The 26,724-nt window shown below is 45.3% G+C and overlaps 1 protein-coding gene across 1 annotated transcript; it reads right to left on the bottom strand.

Moving 5' to 3' along the window:
* Positions 1-172: 172 nt before the first annotated feature.
* On the bottom strand, positions 173-26,724 carry HAP1 (huntingtin associated protein 1). The gene is made up of 15 exons (XM_066627524.1): positions 26,586-26,724; positions 19,567-19,643; positions 18,260-18,376; positions 15,529-15,629; positions 13,314-13,422; positions 11,066-11,144; positions 10,672-10,802; positions 9,549-9,623; positions 9,000-9,137; positions 8,255-8,325; positions 7,348-7,575; positions 5,696-5,994; positions 4,459-4,672; positions 3,099-3,212; positions 173-868 (listed from the first exon to the last, which is right to left on the bottom strand). The coding sequence occupies exons 1-15, from the start codon at positions 26,722-26,724 to the stop codon at positions 403-405; spliced, it is 2,358 nt and encodes a 785-aa protein (XP_066483621.1). The 3' UTR covers positions 173-402.

Raw genomic sequence — 26,724 nt, 5'->3', positions numbered from 1 at the left:
CACTGGTGCAACTCCAGCCTCTCATGCAAGTCTGGGAATTGCAACTTTGCAAAGGTAGTTCAAATCCTCTGATGACAACCTCTCAAGACCACAGAACCAGAATTCCCAGAGTTCCTGGAATCAGGGCGGAAAGAAGGCATGAGAGTTTCTGTAGACATGCCAATGTCAAAATGAAGAGTTCCCACCTTGCCTTATCCGCAGGATTTGGGGCACAACACCAAAGGAAGCTTTTTTATTTTTACAGGTAGAGCCCCTCGTCCCTAGAGTCCTCCATGTGCCCCAAACACTCGCCCGATGCTCCAGTCACATAGCTGACTTTGCCAGACAGCTCCAGAGGCAGCCCATATGAACATCCCACCCCCACTTCCTGATGCCCTACTAGCAGAGGGTGGAACTGCTGAGTCATGACAGGCAGTTCGTCCTCTGGGAGAGCCCCTGCAGGTGTGACGTTGCATATAAGGCTTCCCCTCTTTCCACCACCTTGTCCAGTCCCAGCCGCTGCAGTTTCTCCACCAAGTTCAAACTGAAGATGCTCTTCTTGCCCTTCTTGGCTTCCCTCTGCTGCAATGGACGTGATCCTGAGGCCCACTCAGCCAGGCTCCTCCAGTGCCACTGTGAAGCCAAGGAAGGAGGTGGCCAAGATGGGTCCTTCGAGTCTCCTGTGAAGCAGGGGAAGGTTGCAGCCGCCACTGACCCTGCTTCACTTTGAGCCAAAATGCCTCGCTCAGCCAGCAGAGTCACAAGTCCAAGAGGGGGATCCTGCTGCTGCTCTTCATGACTAGGCTGTTCCTGCAGGGGGGGCTGGGGAGGGAAAGGGGCACTCAGCCCTGCACTGGGCCCACAAGAGGGCACAACTGTATTATAAAGACTGAGGAGAAAGGAATGACAGAAAGCAAGAGAAAATCAGTGCATGAGAGATGGCCAGCATGGATACACAGCAGCACTCATGTAAGTACTGAACTGCATACAACAGTCCCACAAAGGTTTTCAGGAATACTTTCAGTGCCTTGGCAATATTTTGACATCTTTTCTGAAGAATTGTCTTAGGCAAGAGCTTCAACACAGTCACAGATGCAAAAGACGGCATCAGGCTCTCAGTTTTTGAACCAATGGCCAACGGCAGCACAAGAAAGAAAACAAGAACATAAGAGCCCCACTGGATCAGGCCAGAGGCCCATCTAGTCCAGCTTCCTGTATCTCACAGCGGCCCACCAAATGCCCCAAGGAGCACACCAGATAACAAGAGACCTGCATCCTGGTGCCCTCCCTTGCATCTGGCATTCTGATGTAGCCCATTTCTAAAATCAGGAGGTTGCGCATACGCATCATGGCTTGTAACCCGTAATGGATTTTTCCTCCAGAAACTTGTCCAATTCCCACTCAAGCTACTATTTGAAAAGGAGCCAAGGCTAAGACACGTAGACTCACAAGCAGTAGAAAAGTCCCAGTTTCTCATCTCTTTGTGTGTCCTACACATACTGTCAACAGACCTAAATGTACACATTAATCCAAAGACTCTCATTACAAAAAAAAAAAAGCCATTAGTTCATCTGGTTAGTTGTCAGTTTCTCTATCCCTCCTCCATGGAGAGCCCAAGCATTTCTGCATAATGCTGCAATATTAGTGCCTGTTAGTTGTAGAAAAGCAGATGAGTTAGTGGTAAAAGGTCTGGTTGGAGAAAAGGTTAGTCCGTGGGGGTTAACTCCGTGGCTCTCTCAGAGGCTGAATGTAGCTGCCCATCTCTGCCACAGCATGCATGCGTTTTGGAGTGCAGGTCAGTATGGAAAAAAAGCAAAAGCTTTCCCTGTATTTCAAGCAGCATGGTTGATTGTGTCAGTTTTAAAAGCTGTCTCATGATGGGGGTGGTGGCTTCATATTAAAGTAACCCAACTTCTATGGTTCACCTGTTGTATTGATCAGCATGCCCAACAAGCAAGTGCATTTGAGGCACCAGATAGTTTTTAGGAGTTCTCTTTCTGTTAAGGGCAACATTTTAACAGTTATGTGTTCCCTTGTTCAATTTGTCTGAATTGCAGTTCTCATACTAAAAGTCCTCTATGTCCTCCTAGAATCTAGGAGGAACTCTTCCTGTTTTCTCACCCTGTGAGCCATCCTGAATCCCCAGAACAGGACATTCAGTAGCCTTCAGCAACAACTTTACCTTGTTAAAAAAGCAATCAAAAGGCCTGAACTGAATCCATCCATGTCAGGAGGGCAGCTCATTCAGCCTCCAATTCTTGGAACCCCTGGCAGGAAGCTTCCCATTTTCCTACATTCTCAAAATCACTGCTGGCTGGGGGAAAAGAATGCAGCAAACTGACTTAAGAGCTCCACTGTATCAGGCACATCAGGAGTGGACTTTGGAAGCAGGGCTCCTTCATCTTGGAGCCTGCTCTTAACGGGAGAGCTACCTTTCTAGAATAAAACAATTGTCAGTTGGCTGCCAAGCAGGTAATTTCCTGATCAGGGCTCAGTTTGATCCAGAAAAAACCTTGTTCTTGGCTTCAGTTGCTGTTTGAGTGCCAGAGAGTTTAGTTACATAAACATGAGGTAAGAACAGTGCCCCTGAGCAGGTGAAGAGTGGCTTTCCTTCACCACTACATATAAAAGTCAGCACCTTGGATTAGAGGGTAGGACATCCAGGTCCAAGACTTCCTAGACAGCCCTGAAATATCTTTTTTGCTGAAAATTGAATGCACTTGTGAAGAACAAAAATTGTCTCCTAGTTCCACAGTTTCCATTAGTTGCTCCTCTAAGATACCTGAGAGGGGGGAGCGCCTTGAGATCTCTTTTCCCCAAACCAGCACTGTTTACAGGAGGGGGTGCTATTCTGCCCAGCTCTTCCCATGTAGGATTATGGGAAAGAGGCAGGAAGGCCTTTCTTACTTCAGAGCTGCCATCAATGCGCCAAGGGCTGCAGAAGAGGCCCATACCAGGAACAGCAGCACCTAGAAGTTAGGATCCAAAATGGGGAGGAGGGATGCAAGGAGACAAATTAACACCACATACACACACAGGGAAGTTTTCCCGTGGCAACAATGGGGGTCGCAGAAGCAGTCAGGATGGAGAATGAACAGAAGGGACCACAAGGTGCTTACCTGGGTGTCACCATGGTGACCTCGTTGCTAGGGTGCAAGATGCAACAGGTGGTGATGGTGAAAGTAGGTGGGGTCTGGGGCAGATTGTTAACGGAGTGAAAGACTGAAACGGACAGGAAAACGAAGGGTTAATGAGCGGAAGGGGAAACATGGAGACAGACACAAATGGATGCCTAGGTGTCTAAGGAGAGGCGGGGAGGCAACTTCTTGGTACACACATAAAACAAATTAAATCTTCACCCTTGACTTGAAGTGGTTTGTAGAAGCTTTACTGCTAGAAAGTTACCCTAAGGGACTTTATTTTGCAAAACGTCTCCCGTAACACAGTTGGTGAGCTCCTTCGTTAGACTAGAGCTGAGGTTGTGCATTGGACTCAACCTGCAGCACTTTATGCCCCGATAATTTACTGCCACACAAGTGGCAAACAAAGTGATGACAGCTTCTGGCCTTTACCTAAAAATGCAGCAACGGCTGTTTATAGCTAAAAAGTAAAGATCAGACACATTCATGAGGGAAAGGCTGCAACAGCCGCTATCTATGACAGCTAAATGGGATTGTTTTCCCTGGTTTATAGTACCACTATAAATTATTTCTGATGTGTTAGATACAAAAGAAAATAGATTACACGTACTCAAAGTGTAGTGCTTGAGCATTTTAAGCTTGAATATATCTGGGATGTGAAGTGGTTAGGAAACCTCAAACCACAGCTAATAGCTTCGGTTGGCTCAGAAACCAGCCAAAATCCACAAACGTGAAGGGTCACATACCCTGGACAGTTCACACATCACACAAGACGGCTTTCCTGCCTCTAAACAGAATGCAGCCAGTTTCCTTAAATACAAACTGCTTATAAATAAAGACTGTCATTCAGGATTCCCATAAAATTGGAGATCCTTAGTTGCTATCATTCAGAGCTATGATAGATTATATTCCTAATGCTAATCTTGTAGAGGCCCACAATTTGCATATTCCACATACCTACATGGACGGGGGGGGGGGGTGCAATTGGCTGACAAAGCTCAGAGCCACTAGCACAGTCCTTCTACCCAAGTCAGGTAAAGTGGCCTTACCCTACCCTACCCACAGACACATGCGCACACAACAGCCACTATTTTGCTAGGGGTGTTTACAGGCCACAGGACAGACTGACAAAACAAGCACTTGCCATGGGGAGCTGGTTCACAAAATGGCTGCCACAGGACTTCAGCCAAAGGAAGGAACTCCAGGATGCTGACTTAGACATTCCCAAACCACAGGGATGCTCCATGACTGCGAACAGGTTCTTCAGGCTGTCCAGGACCCCGCACACTCATCAACCAACGTACTGAAACAGGCATGCTCCCTACTGCACTCACCACTAGGCCTTTCCTTGGCTTTGGCAGGTGTTGAGGTAGCAAGGGCTGGGAATGAGTTTGCATCAACATCATCTTCCTCTAGGTCATTCAGGTTGTAGACCTCTTCCAGGTCTGTGTCAAGCTGCCGGAAATCTTTGGTAAGAACGCCAGGCCGTGGGTCCAGGATCCCAGCTAGGTGAGGCCGGGCTAGCTGCTGCCAGTGATGCAGGGTCATGGAGCCTAAGAAAGGAGATGGGTCATAGTGGCATTGATTGAATTATACTGAACTATGTTCCCAGGGTAAAGGATGAGTGGCCAACATGTAGCATGCTTGAATGAAAGCAAGAGAGCCTCTGGGTCTGCTATGGTAGTAAGGATTCCCCAAATATAGGACAGAAGTGGAGCATGTCTTGAAAGGCCAATTACCATTCTGGTTGAACCCACTCTAGGCCAATCAAGCAGGATTGATGCACTGCAGTTTCTCGACAGAGCCCATGCCACAGCTGATAGACACAGAAAATCTCAGAAGCAACACTGTGGCCCAGAATTGTTATCCCATCTTTCCACCCTGATGGACTAATCAAAGAGGGTGGAAAGCTGGGACTAATAACTGGGCACTGTCTCCACTGCATGAAGGATGCCTTCCCATTCTCATCCAAGACCTGCTTCAAATACATATTTTTACAGAGCATTTTTAATCCAGAAAAGAGAAACTTCTGGGTATCAAAACTCAGGAAGAAGCAAAGACACACAGTCAAGTCCTATGCACCCACCTGTTCTTCGACTCAGTAGAGTAGAGGTCTGCTGGCATGCTGCAATGCATCTGGAAGGGCTTAGTTTAAGGCATATCTGCCACAACAACTGGCCACCTCTGGATTGCAGTAGCCATGCTAAAGTGCTACTACTGGGTGCCTACGCATCACTGCCCTTCACGAGTACAAGCCACATATAAGTAGGGCAGGTCTTGTGTGGACTCAAGATTTCAATCATAAGTGCAGAAAGCACCCCCGGCTTTTTGCACTACCGGTATAAGATCCAAAGAGGGAAGTCAAGCCTCCCCCACTGTGATGGCATGAGCAGGATTATTTCATTGCAATAAGATTTTATTACCAGATCTCATTTTCTAGGCATTTAACTTAAATGGTAGGCAATACACCAATTCAGATGGTAGATTAAATTACGCAAAGTATGAAGAGATGCATGCCCCAAAATTACTTTCTCCCCAATTAGCTCCCTGGTTCCCAGCTCCCCTTCCCCACCCACCTTCCAACGGCTTGATGATCTGGAGTTTATCGGGGAAAAAGGAGAAAGAGCCTAGCGAGAAGCCAGAGCCGCAGGAGCTGCCGGAGTAGTTGGTGCCAGTAGACGTGATGCTTTCATTGGGGGTGAGGAAGCCACTCGAGTCCTCCGTGTCCGGGGCCAGGCGCCTCAGCTTGTGTTCCCGCTCCGTTTCAAAGAACGAATGGTCAGTGCTGTGCTTCTCCTGGCGGTCTGACAAGCACTGTATCGCTGCTTCCAGGTCATGCCGACCAGGGGTGCCTGGTGCACCAGCCTCACCCCGGCTAAAATAAACAAAGCAGAGAGATATTATTACAGGATCATTGGCATACATGGCACTTGACAGAACTATCAAGCAAAAGACAAGCCCTTGCCTCAGGGAATTCACAATCCAACGTTAGATTTTTTTTGGGGGGTGCAGACACACACACACACACACACACACACACACACAGAGAGGGAGGGAGGGAGGGAGGGAGGGAACAAGGGATAAACCAATACCACGGGCATTTACTTAAGCTTCAATCCAGAGAGAGAAACCAATACAACTCTGTCCTTCAACAGGCACACTGTGACCAGATTCATAGCCAGAAATCATATGGAATGAGGGGCAGGAAAAACCAGATTGTGATGTATTTACATCTTGATGTTTTGCAATTTTTTTTTTAGTTCTCTCCCATTAAGGGCCCAGTCCAACCAACTTTCCAGCACCCATGCAGCTGCAACGCAGCCCCAAGGTAAGGGAACAAATGTTCCCATAGTTTGAGGAGGCCTCTGTGACTGCCTCCCCACCACAGGATTGGCAGTGCATGGCCCATTAGCATGGCTATGCTGGCACTGGAAAATTGGATAGGGTTGGACCCCAAATAAGTTTAACAGATGGAAAAACCAGTACTTAAATGTCAAGTGGAAAGTACTCAACTGCCATCAAATAATGCCTTTGCGGTCATTGGCCAGAATATTGGAAGCAAGCTTACTTGTTACGGAGAAAGAGGGTTAGAGATCGGCCTGCAGAGATCAGATTTTGCATTTCAAAATGAACTAGAGACTTAGGGCTTGGTTCAGTCCTGCTTTGGTAGAGCTACACTCACAGGTTGGGACTGGTCAAGGACTGAGGTTTTCTCCCCTCCTTGGAATTGTCCTCTCAATATATGGGTACACAGGCGTTGCACTGTACCAGCCAATACTCTGAGCAGAAAATCTAAGCTCTTCCCTGACAGGTACCTTCTGATTTCTCAAAGTCCCAGCTTACAAGAGTTGTAGAGGTGTTTGAGAATTGTGTTATTTTACTCAGAAGTAAGCCTGTTGTGTTCAGTAAGACTTTGGCTGTAAACCTATCTTACTCACCAGAAGCAAACACCTCTACTCATACACAGAGCATGAAAAAGGTCAGATGGAGAGGTTTATGGGCAATGAACAGCAGCCTTCTGCTCTGATTCGAGCCCATGCATAACCTTGTGTGAGCCAAAGAGGAAAGGATGGATTTCCAGTTGAGGATCCCTCCCCATAGCTGTGCTGGCCTGACCTTTAAGCACCAATCTGCAGCCATGAAGCCATTCTCTTTCTGGGAAGCCAAGACTAACTTTGCAGGCCCTGTACAGGATATCCCACCTCCTCCATATGTCAAGGATACTCACCAGGCATTATCCAGAACTTCAGCAGCCCTACTGTCCTGCCCCTCCAGGCCTGATGCAATCAGGCTTCCAGACCCATAGCAGCTGGTGCGGGGGGTGCTTAAGCGGCTGCAGCCCACTGAGGATGGCCTAGGGGAGCCTGGAGGAAGGCTCAGTGGAGACACTGCCCGGGACCTGGCTTTCACTGCCTGGTTCACAGCCTTCACCGTCTCAAAGACGCGCAGGTAGTTCCTGAGAACAAGGACAGGAGGGGAGACTGAGGTCAGTAGTGGAGGGAGGGGGGGTTGGCCTCACCTTGATCCCCCCTTCTCAGAAAAAGGACCCAAAAGAACCAAAGTACAGAAATTCCCCAAATGAGGCTGAGTTGTCCTAAAACCCCACCCTTCAAACTCATAGATCAATCCAAATCTGTGAACTCCACTCCCCTGAAGCCCATTCCAAAACTAGCTTCATCCCACTCCCCCCCCCTTTACTGCTTCTAAAATTCACCTTTGCTTCCCAGGCATACACACACAACACCCAGGCTTCTGCCCCAGGGATCTGGGCACATCTTCACCCACTTTCTGGAAATCTTCTGTTCCTACTAAAATTGAACGTTTGAAAAGATGGGACCTAATTAAACTGGTGCAATTAATAGCATATTTGGAGGCCAAATGCAGAGGTTTTTTTTTAAAGCATCGGAGACCAGCTATTCCGTTTTCAGGAAATACAGATAATGCAAAGATGAGTTCTAGAGCAAAGTATTTTCAATTTGGTATATTTATCCAGTGCGTTTGAATGTATGCTGAATATGCACTTGAAGGTGTCATTTCTAATTGGGTTATATATAGAATTGCACACACACACCCCTCCCGTTAGCACCTCCATGACTCTACCCACCCCACCCTGGACTAACTGGCATTCTACTCACTTGTGCTCTGAAGGACCAGAGCTGTCTGTCCCTTTTTTCATCGTTCCCTTGATCTCTGCAGCCAGAGAATCCTGCAACAAAAAGCAACCGTGTCTTGTCTAGCAACCAGAGACAGGAACCCACTTGGGCCCTGTTCTCCTTTCCTGTTCTTGCTCCAGTGCAGTTTCCCCAGGTGAAAGCCAGCAGTAGTGTCACCCCTGATAAAATCCTTGCCAGTCAACAAGTCCATGCCAATGACAGCTCTGAGATGATACTGTGCCACTGCTCAGGCTCCCATCGAATTTCTGATTTGGGATTGGTGGGTGGGAGGAAAGATAAGCTGCGTTCATTCAGTGCTCACTCTGCACATGCACAGAGACTATTACTAATTACACGCTCTACAGAAGAGCCCTGCACTCATGACTACATTCTTATGGCTTAGCCTTGGTCTCAAAGTCCTTGGGCATGCCCTCCCTTATAACTAATTTAGCCCTCGTCCCCTCTCGCACTAGGGACTAAAAGTCTAACATACAACACAATAGGCAACTATTGTGGTGACAAGGATGTTAAGGAAACCATCAATCTATCCTCCTCAGTGATGGGGACAGGGGAAAAATGGATCACACACAAGATTAATGGGCAACAAAGTTTAATAACCAAATTCCACCACACCCTCCAAGCCAAGTATTATCTTGCACAGATCAATGTTAAATAAATTCCAGGCATTCTTCCCCCCCCCAACCTTTTCCAGCTGTGTCGTCCTTACCAGGGGCAGGAAAGTGGGGGAGCTGTGGCGATTGATGGTGCTGTTGGGAAGACTGCGGTTCCGGAGGTTCTTGATCTCCTCTTGTGCTTCATGCAACATTGCTCCACACTCAGCATATTTCTCCTGCAAATCCTGGAGCTGGAGGAACATTGCAGGATGAGAGAGGAAGGAAGGACAGATACATCTCACCTGTTCAGGTCAACCTGAGAAACCATTTGAACTGACTGGATGTCCGATAGGAGCTCCTATAGGACTGCATTACTCAAATGGTTTTGCAATCCACAATCTTGCAGCAATTCACATGTTCATTATATGTTCTCAGAAATCCCATTAACTGTACTCTCCTGACAAGATGTAGCTAGAGATCTCCAAAAGAGAATGCTCTGCACTCTAACCAAACTAGAACTCTAAGGGTGAGGCAACGGTCTGTGGGAACGCAGACTGGGATAAAACTGGTATAGGTCACATGGGCATCCCAAAGCTCTCTGCTATCCTCTGTGCTGCATAGGCAGAAACCCTGTCCTTCTCTGGCTGTTCAAGAAGACACACCTCTGTGCGTAGCTGCTGTTGGACCTCCCTGGCAGCAGTGAGATGTTGCTGTAACTCCTCCCCTTCTGAGGCATACTGAAAGCAAAAATAAGGATTTACGTCACCAAGCGGATCTTCTGCCTTTGGCACAATTAATCTGCAGGGTTAGTGTTTGGAGTTCTGGGTCTCGGCACATCACATGCAGTTTTGCCTACTTCTGTTTTCGGGACTGGCTTAGTGGTTTTCCCCCCTCAACATTTGTCTAAGAGATTTTGGGAACCAGAATGAAAAGGTGGCAAAGCCTTCCTGATATATTTACAACCTCCTTTGTAAACGTAGCTTGCACCTGTTGATTTTCACCCAAGGGATTTCCAAACTCAAGGCAAAACCAAAACAGTGTCTTCCCTGGGAACAATCTGCAGCCTTTTTAAGAATGCCCAAAACTGGGTACATGAGGCAGGCATCTCACTCCACCTCATGACAGGGTCCTGCCTTCTGTTACCATAATGCTAAATATTGGGTGTGTACCTTTGAAAGACAAGTGCAATGGTAAAAAAGCATTGCAATAGAGAAGGAACCAGTGGTGCACTGTTACCCATGTACCCCTCTCAACAATTTGCATCCCTACCAGAGCCCATCACAACGGAAAGCTGCCTGGCTTGGGAGAAACAGGGTTCAACAGCAGGGCTGGACCATCCATGCACCAACTGAGGACCATCAGCACCAACTGAGGTTCTGGCAGCAGATTTGCTGGGTCACCCATCTCCATCTGTCCATTCACCTCCACTAACTCCCTGTATTGGGAAAGGATGAAGAAGTAGAGGGGAGAGTATACTCTAGAATGTCTTGATGCTCTCGCCTACCACTCTCCTCTCTTGCACACCTCCTCTTTCACTCCATCTCCTTTTTCCAATCCAGGTTACAGGAGGAGGAGAGGCTGGCACACCACAAGGTACTCCAGAGCATGCTATCTTGAATGCTAGGGGGGTCTTGGACTGGTTCAAAAAATCTTCCTACAAGTTTCGAGGCCCTACCTGGCCCAGTACCAAGGCTGCCCTTCATGCTATTTTAAGAGTCTCATTTGGGGGCAGGAATCAACTCTTGTGGCTTGCTGGACAAAGGAACCCCAGTTCTCTCTGCTTACCGAGCGGCACTTCTGCTGTAGTTCCACAACCTGAGCCAGGAGCTGACTGATCTCCTCCTGTTGTCGAACTGAATCCTCTGCCTTCCGGGCAAGCTCTTCAGACAGCAGGACAACCTCCCGGCTAGCATCAGCTATGAGAGAATCATCAAACTGTTACTGCCCAGCTGAAAGTTGAAAGGAAACCACCAGCCAGAGGTCCCTGCTGTGCCACGGGGTGTCCTGTGTGCCGAAAGCTGTGGTCTAAACCTGCTGCCGCACCCTATCCTCAAACATATAGGTTCTCTGTCCCACATTTCTCAAGAATCCCTAATTTAAGGCATTGCTTAGAGGACTCACAGTTTGGACATTCCCAACGCCCTCCCCCCCAATCACTCCCTCCCCATTAAGAACTTACAAAATTGCTCCACGCAGTCAATCATCAGCTTCTGTTCCTGCTCCTCATATTGACTGGTTTCAGAGGCGATGGTTGTGACCTTTGGCAGAGAGAAACATACATTGACCACTAGATTTTATTATGTACATCATTTTGGGAATGTGTGGGGGGAAAAATAGCAGCTCTCCAGACATAACAAGCCGCTCTCTAAAACCTAGAGCGCCTTGGGTATAGCAAATCTGCATTGTCAGGGCCACTCTATAGACTGTAGTTCTAATGCCAAAAGCGTGGTTTACTATGTGAACAGCTGTCCTGAAACCTGGGCACCAACTAACTCCATGGGCCATTTGACAGAGCTGCAGCATAATATACAAAACCTAAAGCAAGATGAAGCATTTGAAGGGCATAAATGTTCCATCTCCATTTCTGAAAGAAGTCCAAGAGTAGGCGCTGATGGCCAGAGCTGGCAGCGAGGTCAGCTAGGTGGGGCGCTGATCAAGGGCTTGCCATCTGGCATAAGTCCCAAGACCAGTAGTAGCATCCAATGTTCCATCAAAGAGCAGGCAGCAAGCACGATGGGAGGGAGGATAGTACTTTCCTCCAAGGTCCCCAACCACCTGCACTGCCAATGGGACAGTATGAGGAAGACAATCCATCAGTTACCCAACCCATGTGATTCCTTCCTGCAGACATTAAAGGAGCAACGTGAGAGGCAGCTATGCTGCAGTGGCTCTCACACTGCTCCAGTAATATTTTGTTTTACAGTATTTTGTTTCTTTAGGCTAAGAGCACTGGGAGATTTCTGGTGTCTTATATCCATGTATTTCAAACCTCTCCAAGCATTACAAGTTTTATCCACGAATTAACAAATCTACCAACAGAGCATAGTGGAAGCAGGTCTATGCTTGCAGTGGGCAAAACAACCACTGACCCCGCATCACATTCTGCAAGAACTCAACCATCACCTAAGATGCTCCCATCTTCAGCCAGCTCACAACGATGCCATTCTTGCTCTCTCCAAATTCACACTGAGTCAACTCCCTTCTGGTTGCATTTTCCCCTCCCCTGAACTGATGGGTATTATAATCCGCAGGCCCTGGAGTCATTAAATCCATATTCAGATCTTAGGTCCTAATCACGCTTCAGGTTTGACAGCCAAAGTCATAGCAATAGGTTCATGTAGGCTAATTTAGACAGACTCATATGAAATCTGTCTTACACACTCTTCCCATCCATGCCACATGGACTTAAAAGTACACTTTTACACAGGCCGACACACATTGTCATAAAAGTTAGACCTATTATTGAGTATATTTGGGGTGCTGAATCAAAAAACGACATCAGTTTTACCCGATCAGCTCTAGTTTTTTTAATATATATTTTATTTATTTAGTTATTTATTTATTTATTACAGATACAGGAAAGGAAATAGGTTTTACTTAGGGTAAGTACAACACAGGTTACACATAAGGGTTTGGCCCTAGATTCCAACATACATCATTCAGTTAATGAAAAAAACACAATAATCATCAGTACAAAGGCTATCATATTTATCAATATAAAAAATTGACTTTAACGAAACACTCAATATTGTTTAACTAAATTTGTCTACCCAATCGTAAAAAAATCCAATATTTTCTTACTCTATCTAAATCTCTTTCATTCTTTCTGTTAGAACTTCCATTTCTGCTACTTCATAAATTTTGTCTATTAAATTTTCTTTAGTTGGCACATCTATAGATTTCCATTTTTGCGCAAACAATATTCTTGCCGCTGTAACAATATGTACAATAAGGTGTTTCTTAGATTGGTCTTTAATTTCTGATGTCTGATCAGCTCTAGTTTTGAGGGTATAGCATAGCCACCTTACACGCCAATTCAAGAAGCTTCCTCATGAGGAAGCTAAGGCATCAGCTTCCTCACAAGGAAGCTGCTTGAATCCGCATATAAGGTGGCTATGTTTTACCCCCAGAACTAGAGCTGATCCGGTAAAACTGACGCCATTTTTTCATTCAGCATCCCAAAAATATCTTAAATTTGTTCAAACATCCTTGGTAACTAAAAAAAGGTTTTTTGTAGGCCTGTGTTTCAGAAAAGACTGACAAGCCTACCTTGTTGGGAAATGTCTTCAAGCCAGTCCTTTGACCAAATATCAGATGAACTCATCCACTATCAATTCATAGTCCCATAAGCCTCTATCCCCTCATTCTTCCTAGCAACACACCCAGTTCCGCTACATGCAAGCTACAGAGCATGACTCAGTCCTTACCTCTATGCGCAGTTTCTGGTTCTCCTCTTCCAGCCCTTTCAGCTTCTGCTGTAGGGCATCATACTGAAAGCACTGCTGCAGAGAGAGGGCGGATTCATTCCTTCTCAGCCTATTGGAAGAGGCAGGTTATGAGAAGAGTGCAGCAAATGCAGGGGGTGTGGAGGAAGGCAGAACAGGGACGTATTTTTGGTTTCCTGAATCAGTGCTTCATTTCTAAAATGATGAAGTGCTGTGGCTCAGTTATGTCTGGAGGCCAGATGTTATCCTCTTTACTGCAAACCTTTCACACCTTACTCCCAGATGTTTGGGGTTAGATGAAGTTGCTCACTGGCAAGAGAGACTTTACATGTTTCACAGAACTCTATTATGTTAAGTAACCCTGTTACTTAAGGGTTCTCTGCAACACAATATTCAGCATAGATGACAACATGAGGCAAGTGGTATTGTAGCTACAGTTTTGAAATTGGATCAGGAAGAGCCAAGTTCAAACCCCCCCTCAGCCATTAATAAAACCTAGATGTTTCCTATCTTAATGCAACTCCCAAGGCCGTTGAGAGAATAAAGTGGTATAAACTTTACCCAATACCCCTGCTAATTGGGTAAGAGGCACTTTTTCAAGTGGGTGCTACTTTTTTAGGAGGGGGAGAGTAACTGGCCCACCTCACCCCGGCAGTGTCTGTTCTAGTGGCTGTCTGCTGGTATTCATTTGCATCTTTTTAGATTGTGAGCCCTTTTGGGACAGGGAGCCATTTAGTTATTTGATTTTTCTTTGTAAACCGCTTTGTGAACTTTTATTTGAAAAGCGGTATATAAATACTGTTATTAATAATAATAATAATAACTGCCCTGATCTCCTTGGAGGGATACAACATGCAGATGTGACAGAGGCCTTGCCATCTATGGCCATCAGGGTTGAGCACCTGCTGGAGCCTATGTGCAAGCAGGGAGCCCACCACTGAGACAACTCGTCAGAATGGCTGCTAGAGACAGCCATTTGTTCAACCTTGCGCGCATTTCCTACTGTGTGTATAGGTGATACAATCTTATGCAGGCCAAAGGGATTCAAATGCTGTGGCACTTCCTCTCCTCTCTCCACATTTGAATCACAGAGTTGAAAGGGACCCAAAAAGTCATCTTGTTCAATCCCCATTGTAGCAGGAAATCCTCTTGGAGCATCTCCAGCAGGTACCCGCTGGGCCTCTGCTTGGAGATAACCAGACAGACACACACAGGGACTTGTTGATATGGCCAAGCCTGCATGTGGCAAGGCATAGCTGTGAGAGCCAAGACAGACAAGGGGAGAGGGGAAGACACTTGTCAGCCTCCTTGTTCAAGTCTAATCATCTGATCTTTCCATTTACTACAGTTGCTTCCAGCTCAGAACTCAAGACCCTCTGCTTGTACCCCACATGTACAGTAGAAAAAACTGTGGGGAAGGAGAGGCTCCAGGCTAGAGCCTTTACGACCTGGTTGTGCTTCCCTTTCGCTTGCCCCATTTCCGTCCTCTTCAGACAATTCTAAGACAAGCCAAATCAGTAGCAGGCACCTGTACTGGACAGTCCTGGTCCAGGAGCACATCTGGACCTTTAGGGGGAGTGCAGCCATCCTGAGGACAGGTTGAAAAGCCTTGCTGTGGTCATAAGACACACCAAAACACCTTCTTCTTACAAGTGCAGAATTCATGAAGGAGCCTCCAGGTAGGTTTGTTTCCTCCTCTTCCCCCCCCCCCATCCTTACATCATGTTTCCACTGTGTGGCCATTTGCATGGGCTGGGCAGTCAGTTCTGTTCCTTAGGGGGCCTTGGTACGCGGGTGATCAATGTCCTTAAAGAACATGGCACACGGTTGATAGAGAGAGCAACCTTAACCTAACCCAAGGATTCCCAATCTGCAAGTCACTACGGCCTGGAGGCATCGCAGGAGAAAGACCTTGGCATGAGCCTAAAATAGATGCAAGAGACTTGGCACAGCAGGCAAGTTGCTGTGCATGAAAACCATGCTCTTGGATAAGCCCTCCATCCCGCCCTGGCCCCCTTACCACTATTTTTAGGCTCCATTCAGCCTCACAACCCAGAAATAAATGGCCAGTAACATCATCACAAGATGCGTTTTGTATCACTGCCATTTACTTCAGGGTTCCAGTGCTAAGGAAGGGCATCTCTGGCGGGGTAAATTTGGGAAGCGCTGCCCTAACCCCCTACTTCTCTATACTTACGGGGTGGAAGCTGCAGAGGTCGGCTCACTGTCCTCTGTGCTGTTGGTGTAGAGATGCAGAAGATCATCCCGCATGGAAATCTCATGTCGCAGCTGAGCTATCTTGGAGAAGAGAGGGGGAAGGCCACTTAACACACTCAAGTTTTACATGCCCCACTTTACCCAGTTTAATTGTCCAGGCCTTTCAGTTCAGCTGATATTTTATTGATGCTGTTATGAATGCTTTAAGATGCTTTCAGAGGACTAGGATTTTAACAGCTGAGGTTTTAAGCAGTGTTAAGAACATCTTAGTTTTACTGTGTTTTATTATTTTAGCAAGTATTTTTGCTCTGTTCTGCTGTTTGTTACTTAATTTTGTAGTTCTTAAGCCTATTATTTGTAAGCTGCCTTGACACTTTATTGATGAAACGGGATATAAATCAATCTCATGCACTGAGGAGCAGGACGCTCACTGGTTCACATGTTCTGGGGCTGAAGCCAGATTCAGATTAAAGTTAAGGGACGACAGAAACACATGCTTGGGGTGGGGACAGCAACTGGGCAAGACAAGCTGGGAGGAAGACCAAATAGAATAGCGCCAAAAGGTCATTTGAGCGAAAGGGTGGTGAAAAACCACCAATGAACTCCTTGCCCCTTCATCTTGTTCAAAGCAAGAAGATCTCCTAATGGAGACATCCCACACACAGGATCTAGGTAGGTAGACCAGGGGGGTCTCAAAACTTTTCAACCACAGGGCTGCATCAGATATCTTAACATGGTGTTGAGGGTTAGATGTGGCCTGAGGGCAAGGGTTTGAAGACCCTGAGGTAGACAGAAAGGAAAAAGTCATGATGCAAATGGTGAAACTGGTCACATATATAACGCTACACCAGCCTTCAGAGAATCTACCTTTAACTATCACTTCCAGCAGAATTTTTTTACTGCACACTCACAAACAAAAAACATCTTGCATATACTATTCCTTTAAAATGACACATCAGCAATAACGACACCACACTGAGTCCAAGGGAGGCATCGGATAATTACTGAGAGCCAATTAAAAGGTTATCAGTGGATGACTTTGTATTTTTCCCTTCGATACTATTATCTTTGCAAAACTGTTTTGTTAACTGATGTCCTTGATTTGCTCTCTGCTATCTTTGTTCAGTTTGCCTACCTCAGCAATTTTCAAGCTTTCTGCTGTCACTGAATCCTCCCTACAGACTTGTCTGCTGTAGAAGCCCCACACATTCCAGGTATTTCTGGAGCATATTCTTGGGGGGGGGGGGGGGCGCATGAATAGTCTACATGGGGCATTGGCCTGGACCTCATTGTTGCCCTGCATGAAGCCTTACTCTTACAAATAGCTGACGAGACATTAATGAGTATATAGACAGTAGCACACCAAGGAATAGCTATAGTTCAGTGACAGAGTACAGACTTCACAAGATGATCCTAGGATCAAACCTTGGGATCTCCAGGTAAAGCTAGGGAACACCATGTCAGAAACCCTGGAGAACTGCTATCGGTCATCACAGACAATTCTGGGTTAGATGGACCAAGTGCCTGACTTACACAGTGTTACAGACAGCTTCATAGGAATCAATACTCTGCCATCAAGCACCAGTTCCTCCCCTCTGTTTAGAACTGTAAGTAGGAACTCAGGTAATTGAGTGTTTCTCCACACATAGAGGAAGATGAGTACTGGGGGGAGAAGCTGTTCTGAGAAGCTTGTCCACTACTAATGATCTGAGAAGATCATCCAACAGTCCTCAAATAGGGCAAATTACAGGGACAGCTACCCTATTACAATGAGGCATAGATGATATCCCTGTAATTGTCTTACCTGAGGGATGTCAGAAGGTTCAGGTCAGTCTGATGTTTGACAATAGCTTTCCAAATCCGACACAACTGCTGCTATCTTTGACTGGATTCCCCATCTGCTTCTTTCCCACCCAACTGGGTCTAGATTTAGGGCTAAGCAAAACATTCCATGACTTCCATGCAGGCCTAATTCAGCCAAGCTTTAAGGAAACATTACATATTTGCTCATTATGGGCAATGGCTTCTGATTTCCCTAAACATTGTGGAGTTTCTTTCTGTCACCTCCTACTTCAATTCTGCTATTTTTATTGTAATTGTAAAATAATCCACGCACAGAGATAATAACCATTTTCAGGACTGACGTCACTAATGCTCTGTATATTAATTAGACACAAGATGTTTAAGTCTCTTGAATTTTGCAGCTTGCATATCTAAAGCACTCCCACACCGACCAAGCTGAATTAAAATATAGCTGGCTGTATTTTGACTGGCTTGACTGCCAGGACTCTGCATTGAATCATGTGCATTTTGCTTTAAGTGTGTGAACACTGGTGAATCCACCGCCCTCTTTACATGTGATTGGTGCAGACCAGGTTTAAACAGGACACCTTGAATACAGGGCTTCAAGTAACTTTAACAGATCATCCTCTAACCTCACAAATCAAGCCAATCTAAGGTAATTAAAGAAACACACATCCAGGCTTTCCTTAATGACTCCAACAGTGAAGCTCTTAGCAATATCTCTAAGTACCCCCATTCATGTACTTAACTAACCTTTGCCCCCTACCAGAAAAATCTTCCCAATATCCAACCAAAGTCTTTTAACTTCTTTCCCTGGGTGGCGGCAGCAGCAGCCTTGCCTCTCTAACCTCCTCAACGCCACCCTTCAAGCTCTTGGAAGATGCTTTCCATAGAAGGGGCTCACTCACCTCCTCTTTAGCTAATTCTAGCTGTTCTTCTAGGAGTTCATTGCGCTCCGACAGGCGCCGGTTCTGCTTTAGTAATGACTGCCCGATGCGGGCTGCTAACTCCAAGTCATGCTCTTTCTGTGGCAAGAGAGAAGATACAGGGTAGTAATGAGAATGATGCATAAGAACATAAGAACAGCCCCACTGGATCAGACCATAGGCCCATCTAGTCCAGCTTCCTGCATCTCACAGCGGCCCACCAAATGCCCCAAGGAGCACACCAGATAACAAGAGACCTGCATCCTGGTGCCCTCCCTTGCATCTGGCATTCTGACATAGCCCATTTCTAAAATCAGGAGGTCGCACATACACATCATGGCTTGTAACCCGTAATGGATTTTTCCTCCAGAAACTTGTCCAATCCCCTTTTAAAGGCATCCAGGCCAGATGCCGTCACCACATCCTGCGGCAAGGAGTTCCACAGACCGGCCACACGCTGAGTAAAGAAATATTTTCTTTTGTCTGTCCTATCTCTCCCAACACTCAATTTTAGTGGATGTCCCCTGGTTCTGGTGTTATGTGAGAGTGTAAAGAGCATCTCTCTATCCACTTTATCCTTCCCTTGCATAATTTTGTATGTCTCAATCATGTCCCCCCTCAGGCATCTCTTTTCTAGGCTGAAGAGGCCCAAAAGCCGTAGCCTTTACTATAAGGAAGGTGCCCCAGCCCAGTAATCATCTTAGTCGCTCTCTTTTGCACCTTTTCCATACCCACCCCCTCAGACCTCTCATTTACTACACACCCTGCTACCTGAATAAATTTGCTCTTCATTCTGCAACACCCACTCCATATCATCTCATTCATTCCCTTCCTGTGTAAGCCCACACCAAACTGAGATGCTAACAGAATTGTTCCTGCCCAGTGAACAGCAGACACCTCCGGTGTTACACCTGTAATTAAATCCAGACCAGTATTTAGAATACTGGGAAAGTTACAGACTATTAGTTTCAGGATTTATATTACAACAAGGAGGCAATGAGGACCCAAAAAGCAAAAGGACCATCTTTAGAGAAAGAACCTCAGCAAGAAACTCCGCATTTTGTTAAAATTATTCTGTATAAATTCTCATTTTCAAAAGTTCCTGGAACTCTGCTACACCTTGGACCTCCTGTTTGGCTGCCTGTGAAGCCAGAAACTGCCATTGCTTTTATTCCATGGCACAGTGCATTCAATACAAATTATTATTTAAATATGCTTATACACAGGTTTTCAACAAAAATTCAAAGCAATCCACAGAGCAGGATGAAAAATTAGCAGTGGAAGGATACCTCTTCTAGCAGGGTGGTAACAGCATCTATGTCATGGTAGGTCTTGGTGATCCTGCCAACCCGTTCAGAACAAAGCACTATGGGAAAAACAGAGATGTTATTTATGCAGTTCGGTAAGGTGTTAAAAGAAAAACAACTCCAGGCTGCATTCCTGGCAATGAAGTGTCAAAATACATTACCAAACTAAGCAAAATCTTCTACCAAGCAAACTTTAGTTCTGTGACCTGTATCAATTATACATTTTAAGGAAAGTTCATGGAAATGTGTTAATGCTGCTTCAGTTAATCATAAGAAGGAACAGCGGGAATTTTACAGAGCACATACACACGCTACAGTGATCACTGGGCATCTTCCACGCAATTTAAAATGCACTTTTGTAGTTACAAGGAATAAAAAAAATCATTTATTTTTCATGAAAGCCAAGGCACACAGAATATTGAATTCTGTGATCAAATGTCAAGGAGCACACATAGGCATGGGCTAACTATATATTCCAATTCTCCTGTGGATTCTCAAAAAGTGCTGGGATTTTCCCAAGTTCATTATGATATATTGAGCAATTGACCAATCATGCATAAGTGCCCTTGGTCTGTCTTCCAACTGCACCTTGGCCTATGTGTTCAGATACCCACTACTACAGGCAAACTTATGTACCTCAAATGGTGGCTTGCTGTCTATGGAAATCCATGTTGCCATAACTAGTTTATCAGTAGGAAGCCACAGCAAACTTGCTCTCTTAATTTTCTTAAGGCTGCTCAATGAGTTGACCAAACTGAGATTTGAATTCAGAATCACAAGTTCTAGAATCCAGCAGCTGGGAGATGGTGCTTCACAAACAATTTTCGTATCTTCCATATCTGTAGTTCAACAATTTTATCTACGCAAGCCAGAATGCAAATTTAATTGAAGACTGTTATTTATTTTATTTATTTATCCACATTTTTATGCTGCCCTTCCTCCAAAGAGCTCAGGGCGGTTTACACAGCTGCTCCTCCCCTCCTTCTTGTCCTCACAACAACCCTGTCAGGTAGGTGAGGCTGAGAGAAAGTGACTGGCCCAAGGTCACCCAGGAAGCTTTGTGGCTGAGGGGAGATTTGAACCTGGATCATCCAGGTCTAAGTCCACTTCCCAAACCACTACACCACCCTGGCTCTCCATGCTTTCCAGGTCACATTAACAACTTTAAGCAGTATGGGAAAAGGTGGAAAAGTGTTTTTAAAGGCATTGTGAAAATCTCTCGCTCTAGTTTCAGGGCTAAGCTGAAAGTGTAAATTGCATTTATTAAACTTGCTTCTTGGCAGGAGTAACATTCCATTCTGATGCAAGGAGCATATTGGGAAGAGGGGGAGAGGGAGAGAGAAACAACTTGTCACAAGCAGGGAAGAAAGAAGTGGAAAACAGTCAGATTCATATTGGATTGGAAGAGACATTTCCGGTGCACAAACACTACCCCATGCAATCAACCTTGCCCAGTTTAGCCTTTCTCCAAGGACAATGTCAGTTCTAATCAAATCTGCTTCTCCTTCTTTCTCCCCCCACCTCCTTAGGTGGAGCTCCTTAGCCAAGGATCAGGTTGGCTTATGCTCTCTCTATGTTTGTGCGTGCGTAACAAGAGGCAATGAAATTTAATGAGCAAATTCACATATAATTCAAAAAAATCAGATATTTTCCTAATACATGCATGCCCCACTGCATCCTTTGAAGCATCAACAACTGCTCATATTTCCCAAAGATTTTCAGGATAAGTCAATTTTTAGGTTGAAATCACATCCCAAATTCTCATGCTGAATCATTTGTAAAACTGAAGCTAACCTAAATCTTCAAGTCAGATGCGGCGAGGTAGGTAGATCAAAGGTTTTACAGTACAGTAGCATCAGATATGTGTTGCTCTGACCCATCAAAGCGGACTGTATGCAATTTTTTTCTTTGCGGAAACATTACTGGTGGGTTTCTCCAGCTCTGAGAAAATGCGACTGACGTCCCCCCTCACTGCCGGTACCAAGAATTGCTTTATTGCTAGAGAAAAGCTAAAATTTACTTTAAGGCAAGTTTAATACAAACAGCTAAGTAATCATCCCACAATCCAGCAGCTCCCACGAAGTTCTTAAGAGTCTATCAACCATATGTGGCACGAAAACATAAAATTCTTTGGTTTGGTCCACCGGGACCAAACGCAACCATCTCAGAAATAGCTCTGCCTCAAATTCCTTGTGGGCCTTTGACACTGTAACTGTTCCAATAGAGAGCGCTGAAGCACTTTGCCTTCCTATTAGCTGAAATCTTCTTTTGATTTCCAGCTGAAAAAAGAAATTTGATTCTCAAGAGTTAGAACAAGGGGTTCTGGAGAGTGGAAGCTCCTGCTTTCTATCCAAAGCCATGACCCCGCGCAAAGCCTTCTGCTTGCATCAGTTTCTTCTCCTCTCCCTAGTGATGAAGGCCACAGCTTGCTGTCAGATTAGTAAACATTGTCTGTTGCCATACGGAGCTAAACCTGGCTATTCCTGGGCACTGTCTGATGCGCAAGAAGTAGGTTAGCAGGAGACTATTGCAGATGACATGAAATCCCATTATGCTGTCCTTGGACGCAAATGTTATGCAATCGACTCAAGCCTCCCCAAAGCAGTTATGACGCCCCCACCTCCTATCAGCCAGGAGAACATTCTGTCCTTTTCCACCCAATTGCCCCCCCTTTCCAGACAACATGCCGACCAGCACGTACACGCCTCAGAGAGCCGCCATGACAGTCCTCTAGTCCGCATGCCTACTCCCCCTACTCCATAGGGAACCCCTCTGGCACCTCATCATCCAACTGAACCATAATTGGAAATAATTAGAGCGTGAATTCCAGCAGAGCAGTGATAAACAACCCAACTGCGCACACGCAGATTTCATTCACCTAAGCTGTTCCCTGCACAACCCTGTTGAACATGGAAGGCACTCCTCCCCACTTCCCTACACAAAAAACTAACAGGTATTGAAGTCAAAATGTTAACACACCTCATCTTTGGAGTCTGAAAACCAAAACTGAAGATAGATGCTCCCTTTGAAACACAGCAATGATTTTGAAATCAAGAGCTCTGACCTACCTTACAGGGATGTTGTAAGGATTTTTATTCCTGTTATATCCTACCCTTTCACCAAAGGGCTTTACGACACATATGAGGGTCATCCTCTTTTATTTTATTCTCACAACCACTCTGCGATAAGTTCAGACAGTCAGCTTCATGGCTGGGGGGAGGGGTTGAAGCCCATTTCCCCAATTCTAATCCAACCTTCTGGTTCAATCCTAGGCCAACATTACACCATACTGGCTCTTACTGAACACTGCTGCAAATGTAGCACTCTGAAGGCTTAGGAAAACAGTTTTTGAAGAGATTGGCACTTGTTCACATATCCTCACGTAGATTTAGGTAGCTTTTTTAACAAAAGGCCATGGTTACTCATCCGTCCAGCAGTGACCCTTCATAAGTTTCCTTTAGGAAATATATTAACCAGACTACAAGATAGTTTGTGGTCTGGTCTAATCAGTTTCATCACTTCACCTGCACACAAAAGATTTGGGAAAGCAGCTGCACTTTGGAAGACAGGGTGAATTGGCTCTTTCCCCTGAAGTGAGGTTTGACTGCCACACAATGACCCTAATCCCATGATAGCATACAGTGGTCAAATGCTATCACTAGGCAAGAACAGTACTAGTGTGGTGATATAAGGCAAGTCACTCCTGTTGCACCACAGAATAATCCTGTAAACTCAGAGTAGGGGCAGTTAGATACTTGGATAATTTTGAGCCATGCTCAAAACCTGCCCACCTCTCAACCCTCTCAAGGATGTTGAGAAGAGCAACTAGGCCAGAAACAAACTATCGAGCCCTTTCTCACACTAAAAGTGTGACATTACAAATGATTAATGAACACCATTGATTTGACCCACTTCAGTCACAGTCTGAAGTCACGTGCTTTGGATCATGAAGTCCTTTTAGCTTTGTATGGCTCTTAATAATGGAACTGTGGAGTTTAGGTGACAAGACAGAGTGCAAATTCAGCACCCACCTCTACCCTTGGTGGAATCCTCTACCCAACATGCTTTTGCTCTCCTCTTCCAAGGTGACCCCAAATCATCAACAACGTAACAGAACAGATAATTCCATGTACCTTAAGCAAGTCAGATCATATTAGGCCCAAAAACAGCAGAAGAAAAAGTCTCAAACCAAACCCAAGGTCAATGATCTGCAGATTATTTTCTCCACCTATGTGTAGCATTAAATTAGACTCTATGCATGAAGAAAAATGCAACTTCCCAATCTTTGCAAAAAGGAGATTTCCAACCCACCAGTCTCCTGCCTCCCATTGTGACTGACCCCTAATACTGCAGGAGGATGAGAAGGAGTCATCCTCCAGATAAACACCCATGGTCTTAAATCCATGATATTAGCAATAAGTAAAATAAATGGCTGCTATCTGATAGTAAACTCCAGTGAGGCAGGGAGCACATATGGGGAGGTGAATGAAAGATCCTGATCCCTTTTGTAGCCAGACTGTCTACCTCATGCTTGGCACATTAAACAAAGCGCTGAGACACAATGACTGGAACAAAAGGAGAAAACAAGAAACTAGGACTGGTTGGATGAAAGCCTAAGTATTTGCCAACACCCCCTAAAGAAACAGGTATGCACGCTAACTGGCCAATCCCATGAAAATAAAGTCTGAAAGTGTCTTTACCAGTTTGCTTTATTTTGATTTTTAAAGTTTGTATTCTACTTTCCCACAAATATGGCCAAAGCACAAACATGGAGCAACCAATTTCACTGCCATAAAGACAATCAAATCAAAATAAATAATTAAACTATTAACACACTCTGAAGAATGGTACACACGGCCAAGTTATCTCAGTATGTGAAAGCTCATTTGATCAGCTTCGAGGGCTCCAGGACATTGTGGTACCTACCAAGCCATGAAACACTTTCAAACACCTCAAAGACCCACAAAGTTACATGCAGTTGGGTCACCTGTGATGACTAAGAATCTGCTCCTAGGCAACTAAGCAAGGAAATATAAGTTGGTTCTCTTTTAGGGTACCATGACTAACTCAAAATGGACAATCCCACTTCAGTAAAGCACCATGAAATAAATGTTCCAGAAGAACATAACCGTTCACACAAGCCTGGGTGACACTCAGAGTCTATAACATAAAATTGATAGCACTTAATGCAATTCAGACAGTTTTTTCCCCGCCATCACCTGACAACCTCAAGCCAGACTTCTCAATGGAGAAGTTCCTACTCTCAGGTGAGAGTAAAGTAGTGGTGAATTCAGCCCTATGAACTTCTGTCTTCCCTCTGCACACAAAGCCATTTCACACACTACACACCAATACACTTGGGTTTATTCCCAAGCATAAGCTTCAAATGCTGATTAGTTTTAACTTGCATGACACATTTTCAAAACTGTTTGTCACATCATACACAACTAAAAAAACTCATAAACAGTGAAGCCCAGAGTTCCTACAAATAAATGCCTCAATTTTTAACAACAAATTGAACATTCCTCACATCAATGTGAATTGCCCTACACTTAGAAAACTATTATTCTTCATACATATAATCAGGGAGCATTTTAACTGGATCAAAACCTTATTTCTAAAATAGTTTTCTCTTTCTATAAGCCAGGAAACAAGCCAACCACTTCCCAGGATGAAATCAACCATTTCCCTGTACATTACCCAGGACAACCTCACACCACCATCATCATCACCAGCAACTATTTCTGAATGGCTATTAATGAAAATGGTCAAACATCTTCTTTTGCATTTTGGAAGAAAGGTGGCCCTCTAAAACAGCCACTTGGCAGCAATAGAAGCTTTACTCCTGGGGCAAGAAGCAAGCCTAGAAGCCTAACAGGCTTTACAAGTACAATATCCTGAACCCTAAGTTTATTAAGAAAGACTTGAAAACAGTGTTTGTCCCTTGTTCCCTCACCTCCCCCTCCCCATGTGAACATCCTGAACTGTCCAGTTTTGTCCCAATCTTCACAAGAGACTGCCAATAATCCTAAATGTCATCATTGCTAGTATAAACAAAAAACTTTGCATGAAATTGTGGGTCCCAGAGATGACTGTTTTCTTTTTCCAGTTTTTTTTTTTTTTGGGGGGGGGGGAAGATAGAAAATTAATACACACGAAGTAAGATTCTTTCTGCAGTTCTGAGACACGAGTAAGATCTAAATATCTTCACAGAATCAGAACACTCTACAAAGACCATGCAGCCTAACAAGGCTGAACCATTTTCCTATGGAGAGTCAAAATTTCTCCTGGTTCCTTTGCCTTCGCTCCAAGACTGTGAAGGAAAGCAGAAGGCTTATATATAACACCCCTGTGTTCTTTCCTCAGCCCCAGGTGGGGAGTGGTGCCTTAAGGTTAGAGCAACCTCTTGGAAATGGCAACATCTTAAGTGCATTCTGATGTCTACAAGTTCTGGAAATATGGTCAAGCAAGCAAGCTGGTTTTATCGCATAAAGACAGTGGCAGGACTGATGACCAGAAATAAAAGAGGTGATGCTACTCCAAGCATCAGTATTAAGTGATGGAGGTGGCAGCAGCCACCTGCTGAGTTCTGTGCATCAGACAGATGTCAAAGCCACAGCAGCAGGGCCAGGTGGGAAGAAGGGAGCAACCCAAGGTAAAACAATCTACACTCCCCAGTACCCTCCTGGAAGAAACAGGGTAACAGACAACAACAACAAGCTTGGCCTGGATGCTCTGCAGGCCCACTTCTGGTGGGTCCACTGCAGGTATCAAGACAGACTTTCCAGCCACCAGAAACCCATCTCAGTAGCCAGGTGAGAAGGATCAAAAGCCAGCCCAGACCAGCATCAGTGCAACAGACATGGGGGGGGGCTGCTACCCCCCTCCCCCACTAATAAACTCACAAGAGGAAGAAAAAGACAGCTGAAGGTCAAGGGCAAGAAAAAGGCAGACCTCCCCCCTCTTTCCACCCCTGCCCCCCAGGCCCCCCCTTTCCTTACCCTCCTCCAACTCCTGGGATATCAAGTCTGCGTTATCAGCCAGCTCAGTATTCCCATTGACTTCATCGTAAGGAGCAGGGCTGGTCCAGAACTCCATCCCCTGCGAGCCCAGCAGGTCCTCTACCTCGGTGGGCAACAT

This window comes from Tiliqua scincoides, chromosome 5, assembly GCF_035046505.1.
Source record: "Tiliqua scincoides isolate rTilSci1 chromosome 5, rTilSci1.hap2, whole genome shotgun sequence".
In the NCBI taxonomy this organism is placed as follows: domain Eukaryota; kingdom Metazoa; phylum Chordata; class Lepidosauria; order Squamata; family Scincidae; genus Tiliqua; species Tiliqua scincoides.
Note: the sequence above shows the minus strand (reverse complement) of the source record. Positions and strands in the feature narration are given on the sequence as shown.

What these genes read in the sequence shown, in the direction of transcription:
- HAP1 (XM_066627524.1), bottom strand. Translation starts at nt 26,724, where the DNA reads ATGTTGCCCACCGAGGTAGAGGACCTGCTGGGCTCGCAGGGGATGGAG. An exon ending in CCCCCACTTTCCTGCCCCTG is followed by an intron (nt 8,326 to 8,999) that starts GTAAGGACGACA and finishes TTTTTGTTGCAG; the next exon opens with GATTCTCTGGCTGCAGAGAT. An exon ending in GCCAAAGCCAAGGAAAGGCC is followed by an intron (nt 3,213 to 4,458) that starts TAGTGGTGAGTG and finishes CTTCGTTTTCCT; the next exon opens with GTCCGTTTCAGTCTTTCACT.